At 42.7% G+C, this 26,893-nt stretch overlaps 1 protein-coding gene across 6 annotated transcripts in view; it reads left to right on the top strand.

The window, feature by feature from the left end:
* The window catches only part of esrrga (estrogen-related receptor gamma a), a 110,059-nt gene that overhangs the window by 44,354 nt on the left and 38,812 nt on the right, over positions 1-26,893 (top strand). For 4 of the 6 annotated variants that reach the window (XM_037488148.2, XM_037488128.2, XM_037488137.2 and 1 more), the window contains exons 1-3: positions 878-1,296; positions 10,450-10,608; positions 21,746-22,170. In XM_037488148.2, coding sequence (XP_037344045.1) covers positions 1,241-1,296; positions 10,450-10,608; positions 21,746-22,170 — 640 coding nt within the window. In that variant the 5' untranslated portion in view covers positions 878-1,240. Of the gene's footprint in view, positions 1-877; positions 1,301-10,449; positions 10,609-21,745; positions 22,171-26,893 lie in introns of those variants that run through there. The other 2 variants (XM_037488158.2, XM_062561811.1) reach the window with 2 other exon arrangements.

Genomic DNA, 26,893 nt, shown 5'->3' with positions numbered 1-26,893 from the left:
CTGGAGAATCCCTCTCGCTCTGAAAACCCCCTCATTCCAAGTCGTTTTACCATGAGACATATTGGAAAAACTGGGAATATGCTACCTGCTGGCTCCGGAGGCGGCAGGGAGCTCAACAAAACAGCGAGCAGCAGGGAAAGTCTTGTCCCCAATCATTCCCAAATCATTCCACAACAAAGGACAAGGGCCTCGGAATTGCCATAATCCCGTGTTTTACTGCTGAGCTGTGATGGGCTCTGTATGTTTGCGGTGTGAAACGTTATTTAGGCTTTGGGTTTAGGGTTAAGCCTACACATTTTCCTTTGATCTTGCAATTGCATCATCTTGATTAGGGGAATTTCGTTTTGCACACATCTGGGATTTCTTCCGGGCAAAGATGCCTCTCAACATGGTGCTGCTCAAATGATTTGCCTTTGCTTGGAAGATTTGTATTTTTCAAGGACGTTTTTTATTTTTTTTTATTCCCCCACCTTTCAGCATTGCAGGTAACAACACACGATGAGAGACATTAAAGGCCAGTCCAGATAAACTTTTAAGAAATGATTGTTCAGAAAAACAGAAACCTAAAGGTTTATATAACGATTAAGAAGGAAAGAGAGAGCTTTACATCTTCTCTCACCTGTCTTTCTCCTCTCCGATCCCTCCTTCCCTTCCTCCCTTCCCTCCTATCGCTCTTTGTCCGATCCCTCCCTCTCCACCTGCTCTTCTCCCCGTCTCTCTCTCCATCTCGCTCCCTGTCTCCACCCCTTACTCCGCCCGTCCCCAAGACCATTGGTCAGGTATCCACCAATAGCAGCGGGGCGCGGGCCTGAGGGACTGCATATGCAAAACGATGCTTAATATTCATGAGCTGCTATCGGGGCTTTAAGTCGTTGATTAGGACAGCGGCAGAGCTTTCCGTCCCAACTGCGTGGCTGTCCGGCTGTGTGTGTGCACCTATAGCCCCCGCTCCCTGGCTGTCATATACACACACACACACACTCACTCACTCTCACACACACACACGCACACACACACACACGCAGAGCCGATCAGTGCAGGCAGCGCACAGCCTGGTAATTGTATTGCTCCCTCCAAGCGGAAGGAAGAGAGACACACAGAAAGAGAGAGAGAGAGAGAGAGAGAGGAAGACCGGAGAAAGAAGAGGAGGAGAGATATAAAAACTTTGATTTTTTTGAATTTTCTTCTTCTGCTTTCTTTTCCTGGACGAGGTTGACTTGACAATGACCCGGTATCGCCGATGGAGTCGGTAGGACACCCGTTATCCGAGTGTTTTTTAATGCACTCTGAGCAAGAGTAGGTAAATTTTACCTTTTTATCTTGTCCTTTCATTCATCATTCAACTTGTCATTGTCATCGTCTGTCATGGAGTATGAGAGTGCGTGTGTTTCTGTGTGAGTGTGTTTCTGCGTGCGTGTGTGAGTGTGTGTGTGTGTGTGTGCGTGTGTGCTGGTATGCAGCAGAGGTGGCCGGCACCACGTCAAGGTTGTTTCTGCTGTCAGGTAGCACGCGTCCACTGTCTCTGTGTGTGTCTGTCTGTGTGTGTCTCTGTGTGTCCAAGTTGTTGGGTGTGCGTGCGTGAGTTTGTGTGCGTGTTTGCAGTATCCGGACAGCAGCTTTTTCTCCGTGGGTAGAAGAGTACAATTTCTGTCCCTCCACCTGAGAACGACACGCAAACACACTTGCTCGGACACGCACGCACGCTCGCACACACGCACGCACGCACGCATACACGCACGCGTGAATAACGCAGAGACCGTTTCTGGCTCACTTTCTCTGCTTCACTTTGAGACAAGTTGTTCGCGGGACAAAACAGCTACTCCGTTAGAATCGTCTATCTGTGTGTGTGTGTGTGTGTGTGTGTGTGTGTAGACTACGCCGTGCACGTGGGATTCCTATGTGCGTGTTTGTCCAAGCGGAGAATCAGAGAGGTAGCGCGGGGCATCGAGGTTACAAGACAAAAACGCGCAGAGTCGGGGGGAGAGAGGGGGGAGAGAGGGGAGAGGGGGGGGAGCCGCGCTCTGAAATGCCAGAGGAGGTAGAATTTCAGACGGGCAGCTCAGCGTGTGGCCCCGCACAGGAATTAGAGACAGTTACACGCACACATGCACGCACGCGCGCACGAACGCACGCGCGCGCAGGCCAGTGCCGCTGAGCTGCTCCTTTAGCCAACGCTTTGCTCTTTTGGGTGAGTGTTGAAGACGATGTTATGTGCAGATTAATTTATTGGCGGAACAGACAGCTTTGTGCGCGTGTGTGTGTGTGTGCGCGCGTGCGTGCGTTATTTTGCGCGGATATTCCATGCAAGGTGCGTTTTAATGAAAATTCACAGGACAAACGATGTCAGAGAAGTGAGGTAGATGTAGCGTTACACATGCAGCCTGCCCGTTTGGACCGCACGCGCTTTCCAAATGAATCCAGTAATACCGATACTGCCAACTTTACATTGTCGTTCATTAATACCAGGGATTACAAAGTAACGTGTATGAAAATACAAATCTGTGCACGCATCATTTGGTTCTAAGAGGTCACGGCTTCGTAGGGGATAGGTTCAAATTAGGAAAACAGAATCGCACCCTCGGTGTAAGTTTCCTCCCGGTGGAAAGTCGGAGGTGGAAACTGAAAGGACGAAGTTGAATCAAAGACGATGCAAGTGGATTTTCCTAAACATGACTTTATACAGATTTTTCAAAGAAAACTGTAGTTTATTTTAGTGTCATTTATGTTGTCTCACCTTTGTGTGTGTGTGTGTTTTACATGAAGACACCCTCTCTACACAGAATGTGGGATAAAGAGGTAGAATGTTTAAATAAAAAAAGAGCAGCTTGAAAGGACACTTCTATATTGAACTTGACTTTCATCATTTTTTAACATTGTTTTTTGCTTCTTCTGATTAGAGAGATATTTGAAACTACAAAAGGAGTGATTCATCTGATGTAATTTTAAATTTATCGAAGCATTAATAATAATAAAGATACACCCAAAGGGATTTTAGTGATCACTTTTTTAAATAGCAAAGCAACGTCATAGATTAGGCTTTTTTGATCCGAGCAAAGACTCATCTTGTCGACAAAAGCCTTTTACATTGAACACACTGATTTAGTAAATCTTTTGACTGGATGAGCAAAGTGTGGATTCAGAACACTTGCTTCTGTAAGGACTCAGCTCACTGCCTATGTGCCGGTCCTCCAACTGACAGTTTCAGGTTAAAAAACAGTCTTCTCTGTTTTTTTCATTGAAAAATTAAGAGAGAGGAAGACTATTTGCCCGGTTTTGATGAAAATGAAGCACGGATATATTAATAGGAAAACACGCTTTGATGTTATTTGAGCAGTGGCATTTCGTTGCTTTCCCTGTGTGTGTGAGAAGGCGAGCTGGGAACGGTCTCTCATTTTAAACAAATCCTCTGGTCCATTCTTTCATCTGTCCGTCCGTCCACCCGCTCCTTCATCCGTCCATCCGTCAATCCACCTTCCTCTTCTCTTTGCTTTTCTTTGCTGAGGCTTCCGCTCTTTTGCTCTCAGGCACTGCTTTCCTGCACTAATTAAAATATTAGGGATAATGATCATACCGATGATAATAATAATAACAACAAGTACCGCTTAAGCTGTTAACATAATTGCATTCCCCTCATGCCACCATATACATACCATTTGCATATCATTAGGATATATTTCCTGCAGTGACTTCAGTGGATTTGGTGGGTTTTTTTGTCAGTGGGTGTAAAGAAGACGGGTGGCGGGCATAGCAGAACGTCCGCACTCATCAGTCAGTTAAAGGATTGCTGTGTGAGGGATAGCAGCATAAATTATTTCTTTAATCAATTTTTTTGATCATATGATTTGATTGCAAGGAAATGTGACGCAGGGAAATTGTCTGCAAATGTGTGTGAAAATGAAAATGTTCTGCTCAAACAGTTTGTTGCATGTTTTGAAAATGCACTGTGTGAAAGTATGTTCCAGATGAAAAATGTGAGGAATTTAAATTTTTTATCCAGGAAATACTTTGACACAGTGCATTTTCAGACAAATCGGAACACAATATTTTGGTTAAAGTGTTATTTATTTTCTATTAAACAGATTGAATGATTGACAATGATCTGTTGTAGGCGATAGCGCACAATTTCTACCATGCAAGTACTAGAGTGCGTGATAAGACCACAATGAAAGCAGTACAACTGACATATTTTAATTGTGTTGGTGAATCTTTGGAGCAACGCCATGACCTCAAAGATTTCCTAATGTTTTATCTTTCCTGATATTCATGGGGACATAATAATCATAACTTAACTGCAGGAAATCACACACTTGAAACCTGAAGGCCTCCGGTCTGTTAGTTCAAAATAGGGCTGCTTGTAAAAATGTCGTATTCACCTAAAAAAGGAAATTATCAAGAGCATTTGCTGCCGTTTAAAGCTGTTCGATTCAAAAGACCAAAATCTACATCATTAATGAAAATGCAAAGAGATTATTGTTTATTTCTCGTCAAAGAAAATGATTACAATTTACATATTGTCCTTTTGGTTTTTCTATTTCTCGGTCCTTCGTGAACTCCGTAAAAAGCCGTAGAGAGGGACAGAGAGTGTAGCTCAATGGTGGGAGGGAAGGGGGGGGACCAAAGAGAGATTGCGTAAATTAAAATCCTTTTAATCTCCTTATAAAATCATTTACTTAATTCATCTGTCAAAGCATGTCAATATGTGCCACACTGATTTGTTGGCTGTGTGTGTGTGCGTTTGCATCTGTTTGAAGTCATGCAAGGGTTTGTGCGTGCCTGTCCACATTGTGTGGGTGACCGATTGAGGAGGGGTTGTTCTTATTTCTGTGTGTCAGTTTTTCCTGTCCATCCCTCCCTACGGCAATCCTTGTCTGTCAGCTTTTGCATTGTCTAAGGCCCACACACACACACACACACACACACACGCACACTAACAGTAACACACACGCATACGGCGGCCTCCCTCACGTGAAGGGTCCGGGCATTCCAGTGGTAATTCAGTCCCGTAAAGATAAAGACACAGAGAAAGAGATGCAATGAGAGAGAGAGAGAGAGAGAGAGAGACGGAGCAAGAGGTGGGAAGGAGGAGGGGGGGGTTGCTTTTGTCTGACACCAGCACTTAAGGGTCCGCTGGACACGCGTACGCATGAGCGCACACATGCATGCACACACACACACACACACACACACACACACACATGCGCGCAAACATACACCCTCACACACATTTGCAGCTAAAAGCAACCAAATTGGGGCAAAAAAATGAAATTAAACATTCCTACACTTCTGAAATTATGAAGTCACATTCTCACACGCGTTTTTGTTTAGTCTTAATGAATATTCTCAGATTCATGCTCAATTGTTTGTGTGTGTGTGTGTGTTTATCTGCCATGGGTCATTGTCGGCAGAAAGAGAGACCGTACCAGCTGGGACACGCACAACCACACACACACACTGCAATTAGTCATTACCCCACACTGACAGTAAAGCCGAACGCGTGCGTGCGTGCGTGTGTGTGTGTGTTGTGATTGAATGCCAAAGCGCTGATTGAAAGAAGAGAGAGAGTGATATATAGTGAGAGGCAACGCCGCTCATCTCTTCTCATCTCTTATCTTTGCCCCCTTCCCGTTGTCCACGCCGCTCATCCGCACATTTCTTGTGTTTCGTCATCAATACATCAAAATGTGCTGTCAGTTATTATTTCCCTTATAACAATGTTTCAAATAATTCATGCCGCGACTGACAATTCCTTCTCTCCCTGTTGGGTTCTTTCATGACGTAAATGTAGTAGTGCAGATTTGAGAGATGCAGAAGAAAAATTGGACTCTGACCTTGTTTAGAATTACAAAAGTTTTTTATTTCTTTTGTAAGTTAAGAAAGGTCAATATTTCCGTAATCTATGTCGTATTTAACATGATTATTGTCACTGCTGTGGCTCTATTTATTTTTAGTTAATGCATTACAGAATTGTAATTCCAGCAGTTCATTATTGAGCTGCCCTTCCAAACAGGAGACCGCTCTATTTATGAGTTTGTGTGTGTGTGTTTGTTTGAGTGTGAACGTGCGCGCGTGTGTGTGATGGCCCATAGTGTCGCGCTCAGGGCCTCTAATGCTGCCTCTCACCTCTAATGGGAGGAGACAGTGGAGACCGGACCACAATAGAACAGATTTAGATGGAGAGGTGCTGCGCGCGCCTGTGCATGTGCGCGTGCATGTACAAGAGTGTGTGTGTGTTTGTGTGTGTGTGTGTTAAAAAGGATCGAGGGAATGATGCAGGTCCCAACGCCTCGTCTGCTTTTTGTACTTTTTGTTTTGCTGTTTCTCTCCCTCTCTCTTCCTCCGTGTCCTTGGGGAGAGCCCTATAGATTGGCTGGTTGGATTCCCCTCCCCCCCCTTCCTCGACATGCCCGGGCCTTGTTTGGTATGATTAAATTGTCAATGGTTCGACAGCATGTAAAGGGGTTCAAAAACACAAAAGGGGGAAATATACAGTAGAAAGCGACATAGACAGAGACTAAGAAGGAGAGAGAGAAATAAACGACCATGTCGCCAGCCGACTGACAGTGAAATATTCTTCCTCCCATCATGCTTCATGTGTGTTCCTGATGGGGAGAGAATGACAGGCCAGCCCACCACTGCACCTTTCTCAGTCTAGTGTTTTCTAGTCGGCCTCCCTCTGCCTTTTCGCTCTCCGTCCTTTGAAGACTTGGCATCTCCGTTTGGTGTAACATGCAGACTTGAGGATGCAGATAAACAATCACACTAAAGTATCACACAGTAGCCAACGCTATAGTTAAACATGCTCCCTGAATGTTCTGTGTGGTCAAATGTCCTGGCACTTAACAAAAGTGTCAGAGAAATGTGATTCAATAAGCTTTTTTGGGGGAAAAGGAATCAAGCAAACAGTCACTTAATACCAATAATTTGGGACGTAGTGTGTGCCTGTTTGTGTAAAATAGGACGTTTTTGGAGGGTTTTTTGAGGAAACGGGAAGAACTCCGTTACTGTGACAGACTACTCACAGACTGTGATCCTCTCTCTCTGCCTCCAAATCTCCCCAGCAATTCAGGTTAATCACATGTGGAAAATATTATCGAAGAAAATATTTAGTATTGTGACATTGCAGCTTCTGACATTGCAGAAACTGCTCATTTTCCAACGTTGATCAAATTCTCGTATTTAACATAAGCAATAGATTTGCAAAAATATACATCCGGCTTTAGAGAGGAGTTGCACACTCAGCTCGACTTTTCATAAACTAACAAAAGACCATACATCTATGACGGGATTAAACCAAAGGAGCACTTTATATATTAAGTTATACTTTTTCAGGTATGTCGTGGCCCTTCTTCTCCTCAATAAATGTGTGTTCCTCTTTGCAGCTGATACGCACTTTTCTTGACCTCCGCAGCCAATTCATTTCCCCTTTATCCCCTTCTTCCTCCCTCCCTCCCGTTACACACACACACACACACTCACCCTCCCTCCCCACACACCCCTCCCTCGTGAAGCTGTCACCTTTCTGCACCCGCTCAGTCCCTATTAAGGCCGACAGCCCATCTGCCGCCTGCCCCGCTAACAGCTCCCGTCGCTAACGCTAACGCGCACACACATCCCCATCCACGCAGACACACAAAGGGCTGCGGCGTCAAACCCCACCTGCCCTGATGCGCATGCCATTTGCAGAGAGAAACATAGTCACACACATACATAAAATATGTTTTATGCACTCGGTATTTTATTATTATGTAATGATGAATTTAAAGAAACGTGGACAAACACATGCCGTTGTATTTTTTCGACTTGATGTTTAGCAAATACGTCATTATTATATCACACATGCAGTTAAATTTACATAGTCAACAATTATAATGCCATATGTCAGGAATACGTCTCACCACATGTTAATACCTAGGAGCATGGTAACTCCTGGAAATGCCAGTTTTTTCTTTATGCTTATGAAACTAGGCATATGGGCATATTTATCGGATATGTGACTGGAAGACACCCCACTGGCCTGACCAGAGGGGTAATTAGGAAGGGCAGTTTCAGCCCTGTGTGTATATGTGTGTGTGTGGGTGTCTACGTGTGTTGTGGCATTTGCTCCCTTCAGGGATAGGTGCGTTTTGCATTAGCAAGAATGGCAACTGTCTCATCAATCACTGCATCACCATGTCACACACACACACACACACACACACTTATTGCGTCATGGTCATTCTGTTCACAGATGGGCCAGCAACACATGAGTGAGTCACTGAGCATCAGAAAGACACCCGCAATCTCCTTACTTTTAAACACATGCACACACGCGCAAACCTCACATTCATTATGGGAGCGTGTGTATGTGTGTGTCTGTGTGCTTGCGTCTTTTTTGCGCGTGTACGTGTGTGCTGTTGCGGCTTACACGTAGTGACAGGAGCGTGAAACCGGTCAGGTAGAATCACCTGAGTTAATGCTCTTCTCCATTTACTTTGTATGCATATGTAAGTTATGACCTGAACTATTCACTGTGTTGGTGTGTAAGCACTTTGAGTTTCCAATGATTGCAATGAATCCAATCAGAAAAGGATTACATTTAATATTACTTTCCTTTTTAGTCAAAATTTAGCACTACACTACTACCAAATGTAGGTTTTCTCTTGGAAAATGTATCTTTATTGAATAGAATAACACATTTGTCTACTGATTTCAAATCGCTTTTTAGAAAAAATGTAATCTTCTGGAATGAAAAGACGCAAATGAAGAAAATATCCGATTACCTTGCCATAAGGTGTATTAAAACAGAATGTCTCTTTGTAATCCCCAGCAGTTAATGCAAGTGGCTCTAGGTGGATTCTGCTAAATCAAAAAGCCTTTCGCTGTCTAGCTTAAATATTGAAATTGTGATTCAGCTCAGAAACTGCTAAACTCAGATTGTCTCTTCAAAGCGTATCTCATGGTTCATGGTATTGGGTAAATAAAGCTAAATAACTAAGTATTTTAACACAATTTGATCAGTTGAATCGGTCCCTCTTTCTTCCAACAGTTGACATATCCGCTGGTGCACAACTTGAAAGGCAGGGATAGGGACACTAACAACATCATGTACTCATGGTTAGTGGGTGTACCTTAGTACACTCCCCTAATAAAAAAAAAGCAGTATTAAGTGTTGCCTGTCTATATGGCATTGTGACACCGCAACCGAAGCCAATAAGTGTCTAAAGCAGCAGCAGCAAGTTATTGATTCTTTCTTTTCACCCGAGTGGAACTAAAACCTACGTATTACACACACTGGGCCTCCACCTCTCACTGAGGCGGCCCGGCTCTGTGTGGATGGAGCGAGGGTCGCTGCCAGACGAGTGATTGGTCTGTCTATCTGTCCGACTACGTTGCCCTCTCCTAAACAGCAACCCACAGTGGGACACCGTCACACACACACACACACACACAGCTATACGTACACACACACACACACGTCTGTGCGGTGGGTGCTTGTGTGTTAAACATGTGTTTGTGACACATAGCAACATCCTGCTCTGTTTACAGATACACAACGTCTGAGAAGGACGGGGTAGAGACAGGGAAAAAGTGCAGCTAAATCAAAACAGCCGTACTGGAGGAGAAACAAGGTTATTACAAAGCTCTTTGCGTCGCTCTCAGGGTTTTGGATTTGTTTCACATGAAAAGATCACTCAGTCACCTTTGTTAATTCCTTACAATTTGTAGATCCCTCAGCAAAGTTTAAAAGTGAAATATTTATTTATTTCTCCCTTCTTATCATCCCGGCTACAGCTCCCTCCCCTGACAACAGTGCCGGGTTTGATTGACAGATAGCAGTTCCTGCTTGGATGCTTTTACTTTATTTCCTCAGTCTGAAAGCCTTTTTTTGTACCAGACTAAAACTGGTAAAACTCCTCTTACGTTAAACACAGCCGGGGTGTGCTTCAATTACAAGCCTGACACATCCATCACCTCTGCGCATGTTTTTGTCAGAAATTTGCCAACACATTCCAGGGGAAAATAAAACAACCTCATGTACAGGTTTAAACTGCGTATCGTCCCGTGAATGTGTCTGGCCGGATGACACTTGCCGGTCTGTCCCCGTGTCTTCGGACCTGACCGTACACATACACGTACCTACGGCTTTTCCGCTCCTCGCTGCGCGGCAGGTCCGTTTTCCTGACTGAAACTGGGAAACACTGTAATCTGTAGCTGTTCTTTTGTGTACTGCGGCCATCAGGAGGAGGAAAAATGTGACACGATTTGAGTGTGTTGTGTGTTACTCACTTTTATTTTCTTAAGACATTTTTACTTTTCTTTTCTCATCCTTCTGCTTTTTTCTATGTATTATTCCATTTTTATTTCAGGATTTTAACTTCCATCAACAGTTGATTTACATTTTTTCTTCATACTTTGAGACTTTGATTGATCTTTGCAGGATTTTCACCCCCCATTTCTCTCACTTTGCAGAATGAACTTATCGAAGGGGCCATTGGTGAACAGCAGCAGTGACGATAACGCCAAGTCGACCTATAATAAATGCGGCGCTGGCGCCTGGAGGATGCACCAGAGCTACGATCCACTAGAGGCCAACCACATGAGAGACGCACATGCCCTCTACAACCCCAGGTAAGACACCAAAGACACACAAAAATGATGCCAAAGAGCAAAAATTGTAAAGGAATTTCATTCCATTTTACACAAAAGACACACTTGACCTCTATAAACCCAAGATGAAAAAGAAAGGAAAAGAAAGTACTTTGAGACATCAAAAGCCAGTGTTTCAGTGGTCCGTCTGTGAGAGAGAGACACACATGATACTGAGAAATTGTCTCTACGATCTAATAAAATATGAGGGTTACATACCACGTATGTATCTTTTTCTTAATCTTTGTTTATTCTTTTAAGTTATGTATTTCTCATTTCCTTATTCCTGTGGTGAATGCTATGTTTTAACTGATTGAAGTACATTTTCCATTCTCCACACACACACGTATTTATCAGAGCCATAGTCAGCTGCTCTTCTGTTGTGTTACCAAGTGCAATAGTCCAAATTACTTCTTGCGTTAAGCAGATTAGGCACTTTAAAAAGATAGCTATGAAAAAAAGCAGTTCCAGCTATTTGATTAGTCTTTTTTGACTTTAAAGAAAATCCCCCACCATGAGTTCATAGTGACAGCTAAGATTCCAAATCATTTCATAATGATCATAATTGTTCTAATTATTAGGCAACAGGCATGGAAAGCCATTTTCTATGGCGAGGCCCAGTCTAAAACGAAAGCATGTACGTGTTAACTGTGAGTTCCAAAATCATGGCAAAAAGATCTTAATTAATATAAAATGAAATAAAACACATTTTACTCAGTGTTCTAAGAAAGCATTTTACATTTTTTAAATTATGTAATAATGCTGCTCTATATTTATTTCTTCACTTGTGTCTTTGTTATATTGTTATATATAAGTATAAATGGGCCATCAAAAGAAAGCGTGAATGGACATCTGGCTCAAGGACACTTCAGTAGTGCAAATGCGTTGCAGCACAAAGGCATATAGTTCGGTTGAAGGACAGTCACTATTACCATAACATTAATCCCCTATCCCATTGCATTTGCAGTCAAGCATGGTGAGTTTAAACTAAAGTGAAAGCTACGGTGAAACCGATTGCACATTTGTGTTGTTTGAGGCAGGTGAGAACTGCCGTAGTCCATTTTTAGAACGTAAACTGTAAATATGCCACTTGTTTTATGTTAAAACACAGCAAATGTGTGACACCCACAAACTTTCCCCCTCTTCATATTTATCCTCCCACTCACTTCCTCTCTATCCTTTAATCCTTGAAAGTTTCTTTGGAGAATTGTGCAGGCACATCGCACATGTGTTTGCACTCTATCTGTTCAATTAATGACATTTTCTAGCAAAAATGGTCCAGATATGTTTACAAAAACTTCTAAAATGTTGCCTAGACCTGTACATTTCAGTGTGTGTGTGTGTGTGTGTGTGTGTGTATATGTGTGTGTCCTTTTGTAGGCTTGGAAATCTTGGTACAATAGGATTTCTGGGTTAGCCGGGGTCAAGCCAATTAGAGGTCTGGCACGTCATTCTCACACAGACTCTCAGCCAATCACCATGAAGAGTGTTACATTCCCATTACCTGTACTATGTGCGTGTGTGTGTGTATGTTGGCAAATAGTGCAGTCAATGGGATGAGCGATGTAAAGGTTTAACAGGGAGTCACGCCATGGCTTCAAGTCCCACACGCCATTACACAAATATACACTTTGCATGTGGGCACATTATTTGTGCTGCATTGATTCAACTTCTTGGGTTAAAGTGAAAATAAGCTTCAGTTGAAAACATAATTGTAATTTCAACCACCAAAATTATGCCAGGCCTCAGATGGGACATTTCCGAGTGGAAGGATTACAATTTAATATTTATTTTGTTTTTGTAAGGCTGAAGTTAAGAATTAAGTGAAATCCAGGTTACAGGTATGTTCATATGATCAGGAAAAAGATCATGTGTTATTTTAGTATTATTTCAAGTCCAGCAATCACAGCTCATTTTCCATCCAAAATTCAGCCATTTTTATTATGATTCTTTACACCTGTGCTTTTCCTACTGAGACATGGCGACAATAATCAATAAAGGGGGCCTAGTCTTAAAAGAAAAAAAGAGCATGAAATCAATAAATAATTAGCCACAAAAATGGATAAATTGAAGGTACTGTAGATACAAGTCACCTAACACATGCATGCATACATGCATACATTTTTTCCTCGTATTCACAAATTGCGAGAAAGAGAGAATTTGTAGACACACACACAAACCTTCAGTATAAGATCACATACGCATTTCTGACAGGACCTCTGACCTCCAACTGGGTTGATTGGATTTAGTCACTCTGTTGACATAAACACACACTAGATGCACCTTTGAAAAATAAACTCCAATTTAAATTCAGGTACAACAGAATTTATATTTTTCAAAATGCATTCAAAGGATTCACTCAAAAATAAATGACTCAAAAAGTCTAATGGTTTTAATTTAAGAAGTAATGTGCTTAGTTTTCTTAAGCTTTTGCTGAAATTAAGCCTTTTTTGAACTATTTCAATTTTTTCTTTTTATTGCACAGAAACAATATTATTCCTCTTTTTATTCAGGCCATCAAACCATGGGAATGTGATTAATATCAGGCAGCCATGGTGCGCCTGAATACACACATACACACACACACACACACACACACACACACACACACACACACACACGCACACACACGCACACAAACGCAAGCACACACGCTCACACGTTGCTGTAAACTGAGTCCAATGTAATCATAATAATAAAGCAGATTGCCTTAACACACAGATGGGCCTCCCAACAGCTCTCTGTGTGTATGTGTGCGCATGTGTGCATGTGTGTAAGTGTGGACAACGCTGATTGGATTGCAGATTTATAGAAGAGGATTACTGCTGGTGCAGAGAGAGAGAGAGAGAGAGAGTGTAAGAGAGAGAAAGAGACGGTTTCAGACGTTCACCTCTCATTAACTTCCACCCCCTTCAACTCAACGCGCCTTCTTCTCAGTCATGGATAAACAAACACATGCACACACATCGAAACATGAACAGGCAAGATGTCAATGAAACACCTCAGTTTAATTTAATGTCAAATTGATGCTTATAAGTGATTTTTAATATTCAAATGTTTGAGGACTAATCAAGTTATTGTAACTTGCCATTGGTATTTTATTTAAGGCCATATGGAAGCAGAGTCAATGCCTCAAACACAACAAATAGTCACTTTGTGTCAAGGAATGAAGCTGGAGTACAACCAAATTATTCAAAACTTGATCAGATTCATTTGTTTTATCACTGTCACAAGTCGATGCACTGGTGCAGGTTTTGTGTTACTAAAGAGAGGAAAATATAGACAAAGATGTTGATAAAAGGCACCACATTTAATTGGTACAGGGGGACAAGCACACTGTAAAGGAATGAAAAAGAAGAGTGGTAGACACAATGAAGGACCGAATGTAAAATAGACAGCACAAAAATAAAAGAAGGGTCAGAAAAAGAGACAGAGACAGACAGGGAGGCAGAGACAGTGGGCACTCCAGCAAACCTGATTATGACTGGATGTGAATTAGATTCCCTAACAGATGGTCCAGGAGCGAAGCTGAAAGGTGCAGCAGCCAGCAGTGAGGCTACGGAGAGGGGGAGGATGGTCAGGAGGAGGGAGAGAGGGAGAGAGGGAGAAGATCAGGAGAGGAGGCGTGAGGGTGAAGCGTGACAGCAGAAGCTGGTGACATTACAGATACATTATATTCATAACCAACAGCTTTCAAATGATTGTTCTCGGAATTTGGGTAATGTTTGGGCATCTTTTGAATTTCTATTTCAAGTCGTAGTCCATAAACATACTCTTTCTTCTTTTGACCCTGAGCACCTGTCACGTGGTGTCACCATACAGTAAAAGTAGGGATGCAGACACGTTTATACGTATCAGTAATTCACGCAATGATAGATCTGTTCCTCCTGTTTATGTGTACTTTAGAGAATATTGAATTCTAAATAGGAAAAGTAAGCGCTCGGGCTGTTTAGGATGGATTTTCGCTTTTTTTTCCCAGAGGCTGTGCATTATTGTACATACTGTAGCGCTGCTTCTCTCACTCCCCGTGATGGATAGGTGTAAATCATCACAATCCTGTAGTGACAGCCCAATTTCCCCAAATCTGATCTGCTTAAAGAATGCAGCTTTGACTCTACTTGCTTATGTCACCTCTCCTTTCCTACATTTCCTTTTTTCTCCTTTTTTTTTATCTCTTTCAAACCAAGCCCCACTTCTCTCCCTCTCTTTCTCCCCCCTCCTGTCTCCCCTCTCTTTGGCAGCGTTGCGCTCTCTGTCCCACTCGCCTGCTTGTTTCCCCTCTTGCTCTCCTCGCTCTGCCTCCGTCCCATGTCACATTTGAAAGCCTCGTCATATTTACCAGAGTGGAAATCCTCTTTCACCATCTGCTTAATAAAATGTGTCTTTAATCCGATGGGGGATATTTGGTTTTTCACTTTTTTTATTATACCTCTGCGCAATATCCTTTGATACGGCACCTTGCCCAGGTTTTTTATCTGTCTGAGCATGAGAGAGAAAGTGTGTGTCTCTCACTGTACGAGAATGGTCAAGTGTGTGCATGGTGTGTGTGGATGTGTTGGAGGGGGGTGTGGGTAAGTGTTTAGAAGGGCTGTTGCACCCCTAATGCTTTGCGATAACACTGCTTATCCGCGCACACACAGAAAGAGGGACGCACACTAACCTTGATCAATGACCTTTCCTTTATTGAGGAACCAGCCAGCAATGTGCAACCCTTACAAACCCCAAACAAACACCACCTGCCGATGTCCTGTGGATGTGTTCAGTAAGATAAATCTGATGTACATGTGTAATTCATTTACTTCTTAATTCCATAAAAAACAAGGATTTGTCATTTCAAATTTGGCACATGCTAACGAGATGGTTCAATAATTGTAATCGATTTGCACCCTTCGGCCTTTACACTGCAAATACACGATTTGCTGTCTTTGTCCGCCAAGTCCAAAAACTCCAAAAATCAGATTTAGACAACCAATTGGTAGTAATAAATGAATTTGTATTATTTTGTATAATACCTCGTTAACACACTAAGTGCAAATGTAGTGCTCTTACATTAGACAACCACCATTACAAACACAATTATACACAACAGATGAAAAGACTGTAAGAGAGAGAGAGAGAGAGACAAAGCATGAGGAGAGAGAGAGAGTAACATGGTGACAAAGATAGTGCCTGGCAGCCACACACTTATCAGCCATTGCTCTGCAAGAAAATAACCTAAATCATCAAGATTCTCATCTAACACACACACACACACACACACAGGAGGTGCACTGCCTTCACATTTTTCCCTGAACAAGCTCAACCTCTTCATATCTTTCCACTTAAATAACTACACACAAACGCAGTCAGACTTGGAAATCTAAATAATCGTTTATACCGACCGGAGGGGGCTCTGAGAGGAAAAGGAATTCCCTTCAAAGTTTAGAATATAATCACCTTTCACAGGAAGAGAAACGAAGAGAGCAGTCCAGAAAATAAAAACATAATGAAACGCTTCTATGAGCCGAGGATTTAAGACTTATGAAATATATTATATAACACCAGATTCCACACGGTGTCTAAAGTTTGAAGAGCACATCATTCTTAATGAATCGTGTTTGGCCGAGCCCTGTGAGTGATGGATGGTCGTGCACGGCGAAGGTGTCTGTAGGTCTGTGTTTGTTGCATTAAAACGCACATCTAGGAGGAGTCCCGGTGTCTAAACCCACAAACACTGAGGAATATAGACAAACACGCACACACAATTGCATCGCATCTCCTCTCCTCCACCGGTCTTTACAGCCAGACAGCCCATTGGGCAGAATGGGTTTTAGCCATTATCGCATTGATTGCATGTAATCAGGGGTTTATTCTGCAACCAATGAAGTGAATTACAGGTTTCCTACCCGACTAACACTGTAACAATTGATCTGCTCCCTGGTGTGTATTTGTGTGTGTATTTGTGGGGTGTGGTTCCACAGGAAGGTGGGAGGAGAATGACAGGGTGAGTTTGTGTGTGTGTGTGTGTGAGAGAGAGAGAGAGAAGTAGAAATGACCAGAGAGAGAGCATGAGGCCCAAAGTGAGCAGGATAGAGCGGGCGAGAACGAGCTCCGTAGGAGGGAGAGTAGTTTGGATTGACTGTCGCCGTGTGAGTGTTTAGGTTTCATTTTATTCGGGTTTTTTTACCCTCAAAACAACTATAATCATCGGCACACCGTGAGTCCACATGGGCTAAACTCAAACACTTGGTAACGCACAGATTTCTCTGCCTGTAAACAATGCGCACAACATACACAAATCATGTACAGACGCATATCAAGAAACCAAATTTCAAAGAGGTTTTTATTTTTTATTTTTCTTTGTTTCTTTGTTTTTTTTCTGTCAAAGGTTTTAACCACCAGAAAATAGAAAGATTGTTCTCAATATAATTCTTTACCAACAACACCTGTAACCTATTCTTTTTGAATCTCTGTATGCAGCTTACAGTCAGGTTTAGGTGTGTGTGTGTGTGTGTGTGTGTGTGTGTGTGCTCGCACTTTTTTTGTGCTTTTGTGCACACTCGCCATTGAATGTATTGAACTAACAAGCTGACAAGCAGTTCAGCAACCCTCCACAGATAGAAGTGTGTTGAAAAGGGAGTAGAACATAGACAGAAATAGAGCAAAGAAAGAAAAATAAACAGAGCACTGTGAGGCTGAAAAAGCAATTCTGCCGATTGATGAAATCGTTCTATTCATTTGACTATGGAAATGTAAATGCATTTCTTGCTCCTATTCCCCTTCTTACCCCATTCTTTAATTCAATGTATTTTCTTTTCTGTCTTCCATCCTTCCTTGACTCACCCTCCCTCCCGAAGCAGCGCCGGTATCATCTAGATAGAATTGTGTAAGGTTTTCTCCCTCTGTCTCTCTTTTTGCTTATTGGACTGTGTTCTTATCAGCATCGAGAGCACAATGCTGGGTGTGATAGAAAGGTATTAGGCATCCCATAGAAGCTACATTGTCAGCACTTCTCTCTACTCTGTCTCTATTTCCACCTCTTCACTTCCCTCTCTGTTTTCCCCTCTGCTCTTATTCTCTGCTCCTTTTTATTGCCTTCACCATGGGTATTTGTTGTTTCTTTTATATTCATTCCTCTACACCTACATGCACTGCAGCCTGTCAAGGTGAAGTCAAATATTTGAAAAGCAGTTTTTGTTTGTGGAATAAAAAGTATTCAAGTTCCTGATGTTCGCATCTTAGCTGCACATTCTCTTTTAATTGTATCTTCACATAACAATTCCTTATTTTTGTAATTACATAAAACTCACCAATGTAAGTGTTTAAATCTAGTCACACAGAAGAATCCTGCAGGGAAGCAGCACGAGTGCTTGTGAACAAACTTTGAGTGTCATCTTAACCTCAGATAGGGAGAGGGGAACGTTGAAATGACACCCAGTCTGTCCGTTATGATGACCCTTCATTTAGCTTTGCACAAACCTACACTGCTTCTCTCAATCTCTAACCTGGGGGGCGGGACAAGCACAGTTTGGAATTGTTTGAGGATCAATTTTGTATTTATGCCATCTGTGGAAGCTGTAGTGCAAAGATGATGTATAATAAAAGGGTGGACGTGCACACAGAAACTAAAAGAGCCCAGAGTGAGCAGAGAGAACAGTTGTTGCTCTAATACGATGATTGTATGTTTGTCGCGGGCAGTTGTCAGGTCGCCGCATCGGCCCACTGCTCTAATGACAGCTTGTCGTGCTAAAATGTCCAACCCTCCTTCAAAAACACACAGGGGGAAGAAAGCCTTCTTCCTTTCTTTTTAGACATCGTTTGTTTCTGTTGCTCTCTCTCTCTCTCTCTCTCTCTCTCTCTCTCGCCCACATGTTTATCTCTTGTTTCATGATTCACTGTGAAAAACAAAAATAGGACCAGAAAGAAAATGACAGGGATCGAGCTGGAAATAGAGACAAGAGAAAGTGGTAATCTTTCTGGTGTGTGTGTGTTTGTGTGTTTGTTCCACCTCAGTCAGGGACAGGTAAATCGGCCGGCTGAATATTTGATGTCTGCACCAACAAAACCGTCCCTTTTGTCCCTTTGCTCTTGCTGTTGGGCAATAGTCCTAAAATATGAACCTTTGTGAATTAACTGTCAGCCCTCAGTGTAAAAACTGCTATGAAGTTGAGAAAAATTGCTTATTGGATGAAAGTGTCCACACGTTCCCCTTTTTATTTGATGTGAAAATTAAATAATTAATTTAACTATCCATTACTTTAAGCAATTCCATTATATAATAATTTCTCTTATAAATGATGTTTCTTCTATTAAAATCACACAAACATTAAACAATTTCAATACAATAACTACTTTTTTCATAAGTAGGAGTAAGTGAAATTTAATAAATAACCTAAAATCATGTCCTACAAAATTCCTAAAATTCAGAAAACGAGCTTGTTAGTGCATCAAACCACAGAAGATAATGATATTCAAAATCCCTCTCCTAGAACAGAATTAAGCAAAACCGCTAATTCTAAAATGTGATTACTGTTCGTCTTTGTGTTTACCGCAATCATCTCATAGCACACTGAGCCCCTTGTGAAAACACAAAAAGAAACACACTCAAGCCTTTTGCTCCTCATATAAACCTCCTTAAGCACCTGAAAACATGAAGAATTGATAACAATAAATGAGACCCAACCCCTTCTCTCTCTCGCCGCTCTCATGCGAGGAGCAGACAGGCACAATAAGACTGCTCTTTCAGCACTGAGCCGTCGTTACATAGTGCCATAATTATACTGATAACATACATACATAAATGCATTCAACCTCTCACTCGGCACAGCGCACTGGCCGTGATTTCTTAATCTTCTTTCCTCTTCTCTCTCCTCTGCACGCATGTCTACTTTTTTTTATTCCTTTTATTCCTCCCCCTTTGACTGCCATTATTTTTCATTTATAAGCAGAGAGAGAGGGGGGGGGGAAGAGAGGGAGGGGCCGCATAGCAAAGATGTGTGGTGGAGAAAAAGAGATGATAGGGGGGAAAGGGAAACGGAGCAAGGAGGAGGAGTGGAAAGGGTGAAGGAAAGAGAGATAGATGAGTCTTTGAGAGAGAGGAAGAGTAAAAAGCGCCTGAGATCTTTTGGCACTTAAACTCTTTCACTTAATGGTACTCAGAGGGATTGACGGTCGAAGGGAGGGGGCACAAAAGAGCATAAAGAGTGAAAAAGGAGAGATTAAATCATCACCATCACATCATCTACTTAAATGTCTCTACTCTCTTTTTTCTGTCACCACTGAATTCTCCCCCTTCTGCTGCGAGAACACCGTCAATGCTGCGTGATCTCTCAGGGTGCCATCACTCTTCTCTCCCACTTAAACATTTATTTCTTCCTTGCTTTTCCCAGCACCGTAAGTGTAACTCTGTCTCTATGTCCTTTTCCCTTCGTGGACTCGCTCCATCCCATCTTCTGACTCCTTTCTTCTTTCTTGATTTGTGTCCAAACCTTTTCCAGCCCGCTCGACCCCCCCCTTCATTTCCAACTGAGGGCCTCTACCTTAGCATCAGATAAACGGATTTATAGACATTGGTGAATACCACAAAGCCACGATTAATGGAGTCGCTGAATTAGAGGCGGAGCGAAGGGGTTGTGGAAATCAAATGTATATATATAGAAGAGGGGGAGGAAAGGCCATGGTATTGTAAAAATGTCATGTCACTTTATGAAAGGAAAGACTCGTTTTTCTACTGGAAGTAGATGTTGATTTTTGGATGAAGGCAGAGCACTTTGTCTCAACAAATATGTTAAAGCACATTAGAAACCAAAGATCTGAAAGCGCTGTCCGTCATCTGGCTCTCATCCGTTAACGTCTTTCTGCCTCCCTCTCTATATCCCCTCCCCACTCCCCCACCTTTTTGTCTCGCAACCGACTCACCAATGCCTGTCGCGGCGCTGTCTGTGTTTTATGGGTCCCTGTAGAACAGGGATCTTTTACAGGCCCACTGGACTTTAGAAGCCCCTCGTTTAGCAGCATCCTGCCTTAATTAAAAAACCCTTTTGTGCTTTCTGCCTTTAACAATGAAAAGATAGAGAAGGGAGGGAGGACGGGGTTAGAGGAATAGGGAGTTTTAATGCAAAGCGGAAGCCATCGACAGGGAGGGGTAGAGTGAGAGAAAGATGGCGGTGAATAGGAGACGATACAGAGACAGGCAGATAGTAAGGTAGACAGGAGACGGGATGGAGAGATATAGAGGATTGCTGTTAATTACAACTGCCATTAACAAGACACCGGTCAGCCTCCTCAGGGAGAGGAAGAAAGGGGAAGAAGGAAAAAGAAAGGAAAGCAGTGGAGGAAGTGAGAGAGAAGAAAAATACATTGAAGAGAAGTACAGTGATTACCGGAGACGTTTTTCTCTTTCTGAACAGTTTTGTATTGCGTGGCTTCCCTCAACATCTGTCAATGTGTGCTGGAAAATGTGAGTGCTGTGTGTGTGTGTGTGTGTGTGTGTTGGCGTCATGTATGCGTGTTTGGGATGATTGAGCGGCAGAGAGGCTGCTTACTGATTACCTTCATGTAGAACAAGGATCTATTGACTGGAATGTGACGGATGACCGTCGGCCCCCGGGCATGTGTATGTGTGTATGTGTTTGTGTGACTGTGTGCGGCTATAGAGGCTTCCGTGCGTCTCCATGTCCACACGGTTCCCCTAATGAACCACAATGTCTTTAGTTTTTGTATTTAACTTACTCTCTTGTATTGCCTTGCCCCTCCTCCCACCCCTCAGCACAGCTTTCTCTATAACTTCTCTCAGGAAAAGAATAAAGAAAAACATGATGGATGGATTGGGTGTGTTCATGTGTGTGTGTGTCATTTATAGAAGTTGCCCGGCTAAGTGAAAAAATACAAATCCATCATTGGAAATGACAGTGAGCAAATACTACAGCATTAGAAAGAAGCATTATAGCAAATGATTGCTATAATTGGACTTTGGAACATTGCCTTCACTGTATCTATTTTTCTTCTCCTGTTGCTCTGCCTTCCCTCCAACTCGTCCCTCTCTTGGTTTTCTTCTCTTCAGAAATATCCATCATTGCTCTGACATTTTGCACGTGACATTTTCTCATAATTCTTCTTCATCTTTTCCCCACTTCCTCAGGCTTCTCTGCAGAATGTCCAGTAAGGAGCGCCACCTTGAGTCCAACTGTCCGTCCTCTTATATAAAGACTGAGCCGTCTAGTCCTGCCTCCCTGGCTGACAGCCTAAACCATCACTCCCCTGGTGGCTCCAGCGACGCCTCAGGCTCCTATTCGTCCACGATGAACGGCCACCCCAACGGCTTGGACTCCCCAAGCCTCTACGGCTCCAACGCAGGGCCCCTGGGCCCCGCTGGCGGCCCCGGATCAAAGCGCTACGAGGACTGTTCGTCAACTATTGGAGAAGATTCACAGATAAAGTGCGAGTACATGTTGAATTCGATGCCCAAGAGGCTGTGTCTGGTGTGCGGGGACATTGCATCAGGGTACCACTACGGAGTGGCGTCCTGTGAGGCCTGCAAGGCCTTCTTCAAGCGCACCATCCAAGGTTGGCTTCTATTTTGACTTTTTTCTCTCTTCTAATTATCTCCCAATGTATGTACATTTCTGTCTCAGTGTCTGTCCACGTTACTCTTTGTTTAGAACTTCAGGCATTACAATAAACTGCGATGTAGTGGGTGTTAAACTCCCACATGACAGGTCATAAACAACTGACAATGAAAGAACACATTACAGGGTTGGCTGTAGGAGGTAAGCTCAGTAGTTTAAGGTGAAGAGTGTTTTGCATATTGAACAAAATCGGGGCCCCTCAAAAGGCCCCACAGATAACACCTAAAAGGAAACATGAACTATGTTTTGTTCAAATGAAATTCACAGACAGACACAGAATTCCTTCCTGTACACCGGAGCCATTACACTAGATCCAGGACAAAGGATCGAAAGCCCCCAGCCAGATGGGAACCCAGATTTTTATGTGGGGCATGTTTTTACCCAGGTAGCAAGCAGCACACCCACCCAGGTCTATTTTTCTTTCTTTCTCCTTTTTCTCTTTCTTTCAAGCATGCACACACATATAGGCATCCATCTAGACACGCCCCCCCCCCTTCACCCTCAACCTTGACCTCTTTGCCATCATCAGCATAGAGTCATTTCCAGGTAGTGTTTGCATTCCAAGATCGAGCTGCTTATGCGTTATAGAAAGAGTGTTAGCTATAAGCCTAATGTCAAGGAGATAAGGTAGTTTCAAGGGAAGGTCAGAGGTGACGTCTCCGGGTCAGGAGTTCAGGTTATGGGTTAAAGGAAAGAAGGGGTTGAGCAGTAATCCACATGATGAGAAGAGTACAAGGAATTAGGCTCAGTAATCCTTTGCTCATCTCTTGGTACAGCTAGAAGTAGCCCAGGATGTGCACAGGTATTTAGGCTATCCTCTCAAATTCTGTACATATTCAATTCAAAATCAACCCCCAGCTTTCATAACAGTATCTTTCATTTACCCTTGCGAGCAAAGGACAGGTCAGGCAAACAGACAACCAATTAGTTATAAAGCAAACCAGTAAGTCCACCATTTCTGCATTGGTTCATTAATCTACCCAGTTCAAATGAAGACACCACCATCTCACATGACTTAAACAAATCTACAATTTCATTGTTGAATTCAGTTCAACTATGTTTTTTTTTGTTTTTTTATTCTTCATAGGTTTTAGTCATTTCGTGAGATTCGGTTGCGAAAAAAATTACGTACAAAATAACTAAAGAGAATTTAACCATCAACCCATGAAGCACATGTGAGTGTAGAAATGTCATATTCTACTATTAACAATCCAGTTGATCAACACATGATACACCTTTAAAGTTTAAGTAACAACTAAGTAAAAGGCAGGACAGCACTCTTGTCAGTCTGTCTGCCACTTAAATTACGGAGCAACTAGTCAAGACATCCAGCCTGCCGTCATCGATCAGTCAATCCGTCCGTAGGTCATATCAGACGGGATTCATCTATCTGCCTTTCCATCCATCCACCTATCTGTCGCCCCTTTCTTTTGCCTCCGATAAGCAGCTTTCCCAGAAAAGCCCCAGAGAGAGACAGAGAGAGACGGGGAGATGTGAGGGGAGGGGGGGAGCCTTACATCCAGTAGATGGTCTCCACTTCGTAGAGATGACCTGTGTGTGTTTATTATGGGATGAGATCAGGACACAGTGCAATCCTGACAAAGAGATTGGAACACACACAGATAAAGGCAGAGAGACACACACACACACACACACACTAACTCATAGAAGCACATCCACAAAGGCCACCATCACACATGAATAGACAGCCACAGACATGACCTTGTAATCACTGTGTGTAAAGGTTTAACCTTTCATTATTCGCTGTTTTATATAATAGTTGACCAATCCCACATGTCCCATTTCATTTTGAGGCCTTGTTAAAGGTTACATAGGTGGGAATACAGTCACAGATTAATCAACATGTGCCCAGCAAACATATAGATATGATGCCATGTTGATTGTAGAGGCTCTTCAGGGTACGACCTTTAATAGATTCAAAGCACTGCTGTGTCCCCTTTTTCTCATGTCTCCATTTTCCCTGTATTTGTAATCTTTCCTTCTATTGTAGTGGACATGTTGCAACTCAGGAAGGCCAAAGGTTATGGGTCATAGAACTGTTACAACAGGATGGCAAGTTAAAACTGGAGGTTTATAAGAAAAATTAAGTCAATTGAAAATTAATAAAATAATTCCTGGATGTTTATTCAGAAGTATGTAATCATCCAATGACTATAATCCTACAACAAGATCAAATGGACAGAACTAATATTCATTAAGAAAATGTATCAGTGCCATTATATTTACAGATTTCAGCATTTTTTAGTCGTACTCTCGCTTCAGTATAAGTTAATGTTCATTCGGAGGCAGCAATCTTGGATCCAACGGAACAAATGGGTCATGACAGCATCTTTGGCTCCCACTCAAGCCAACCTCCTCCACAGATGTGTGTGTGTGTGTGTGTGTGTGTGTGTGTGTGTGTGTGTGTGTGTGTTACCCTGTGTGTATGTTTGTGGGCTTGTGCTCATCCATGTAAATAAGCCCAGGTTTATGTGTACTTCTGTGCACCTATGCCTGTGTGTAATACGTTGTGGGTTAGTTTGTGTGTCTTGGCTGGAAAGCAGGGCCAGGCTCAGATGGGCAGTGGCAGACATATTGGTATGTTTCAATCCATTAGCCAATAAAACTGCAGGTAATCACCAAAAAAACACCTCCAGCTGGACAGCGAGGAAACCATGTGATTGGAGAGGAGATATGGAGAGGAGATGAAGGGTAAAGTACACCAGTTTGGAACAAAACAAGAAGTTGAAACAAGGAAAGAGAAGAAGATGAGAACGGTGTAGGGTACAGGAAGGAATTACTGGTGTGAATGTGGGTGCGTGTGTGTGTGTGTGTCTGTGTGTGTCGCAGCATGGTGGAAGTGGCTCTGGCAGCTGCTGTTTCTGTGGCGTCAGTCCAGCGACACCTGACAACCTGCATCTATCACTCCCTTATTGAGAGAGAGGGATAAAGGGGAGTGAGGAGGAGGGCAAAGTGTACGAGAGGGAGGGCTACGACGATGGAATGGAAAGGTGAAGACAAAAAGAGGGAAGAAGATGAGGCAAAAGAGAGCAGTAGAGATTAATATACGAAAGAAGAACAATGCAGTGGAATGGCTGGTTGCCCTAAGGAGAAAAAATCACAGTCTTAGTTTAATCATTTGAAATAGCTAAATACGCAAGCCACGTTACTAACATAATAACATGAATAGGATGGAGAGGCTGAACTTATCTCAAGACAGAGTTGGAAGTAAAATGTTAGGAGAGGTGAAAAATAAGACGGCTCAAAGAGTATGTCGGGTAAAAGCACAAACTCGCAGTCTGTCCATCGGCGGTTGATTGACATGCAGCAGGTGGACATACACGCACGCTCTCAAAGGAGATTGCAGGGGATTTGAGGACCTCATATATCCCCCTCTATCACACCCACACACACACACACACATACAAACTCACACGTTATACATAGTAGCCTCCGAGAACCTCTCGACTCTAAGCCCACCTCAGTGCACGATAAGACACATAAACCCTGAAATAAATACATACAGAGAGAGAGAGAGAGAGAGCGATGACATCCTGATGTAAAGCCTTCTTTTTTTAATTCCTGTCCAGTGCTCGAACCCTGAAGACGGTCACATACATATATTTGTAAACCTACAGCACCTACCCCTTTCCTCAACATTTACACTGCTCTATCAAGAACATTGTTCTTAAACAATACGCAAATGTTACAGTCCATTACATTTTCAGTTGAGGTACTAATTACAGTTGTGTTTGTGTTAAGTCTCATAAGCATTCTTATTTCTGACATCACTCTGATTGTGTAAATGTGTGATGTGTACTAATACGAGGTTTGCCTCAGTGCTGTAAGTGATTCTTCGGTGCAGTTCTCCATTCAGCAGTGCTTGCCTGTTTAGCGCTGCACTAACGAGGCCTTTTACTGACCATCCATTAATCCACACAGAATACGTCATTAGCACATTTAGCCTTAGCGCTAGGTAAGTGTCCCTCTTAATTGCTGTATTAATCTGCACCTCCTGTATCATCAGCATGTTACGGTTGGGGGTGAGCTAACTAGTCCCGTTAGCAGTGTCCATTAGACAATAAAGGTCCCCGCAGCATTTAGCATGTTTAGCCTTTGCTTAAACTAATATGGGATTAATGAGCATTGTGTTACCCATTAAGGAGTGTTCGTGCATTTAGCCTTTTCCGAAGCTAACTACTCCCCTTAATCAGCCCAGTAATGAGAACACATCCTCCCCACAGCAGCAGTCGATAGTAATCACTGTTTACTCTGTTTCAGTGGGAGATGCATCGGCTTCACGGGGTACTGTATAGTTGTCTGGTTGGCCAACAGGAATGAAACAAAAAGTTATGTTGCGAGTCACATCTCATCACAGCTCATTCTATTGATAAATAAACCTTCCCGGAACAAAGAAACCTGTTTTGAGCAATTCTCAAAGAGTCCAAACTCTCCTCACAAATCCATAGCTTTGCTTTACTTTGAACTGGGTGGAAGCAGAACTCTGAGTGAAGGAAAATGAGCAGAGCTGGAGGGAGGGAGACTGGAGCCCAACGTTAAACACCTAACTACAGAATGAAAAATATAAATAAATAGGTGTCATTTACACACGCACCACTTAAAGTGGTATTATCCGCTTTGGTTGTATAAACATCCAAAGA

Source organism: Pungitius pungitius, chromosome 4, assembly GCF_949316345.1.
Source record: "Pungitius pungitius chromosome 4, fPunPun2.1, whole genome shotgun sequence".
In the NCBI taxonomy this organism is placed as follows: Eukaryota; Metazoa; Chordata; class Actinopteri; order Perciformes; family Gasterosteidae; genus Pungitius; species Pungitius pungitius.
This window is presented reverse-complemented; position numbering and strand designations above follow the sequence as displayed.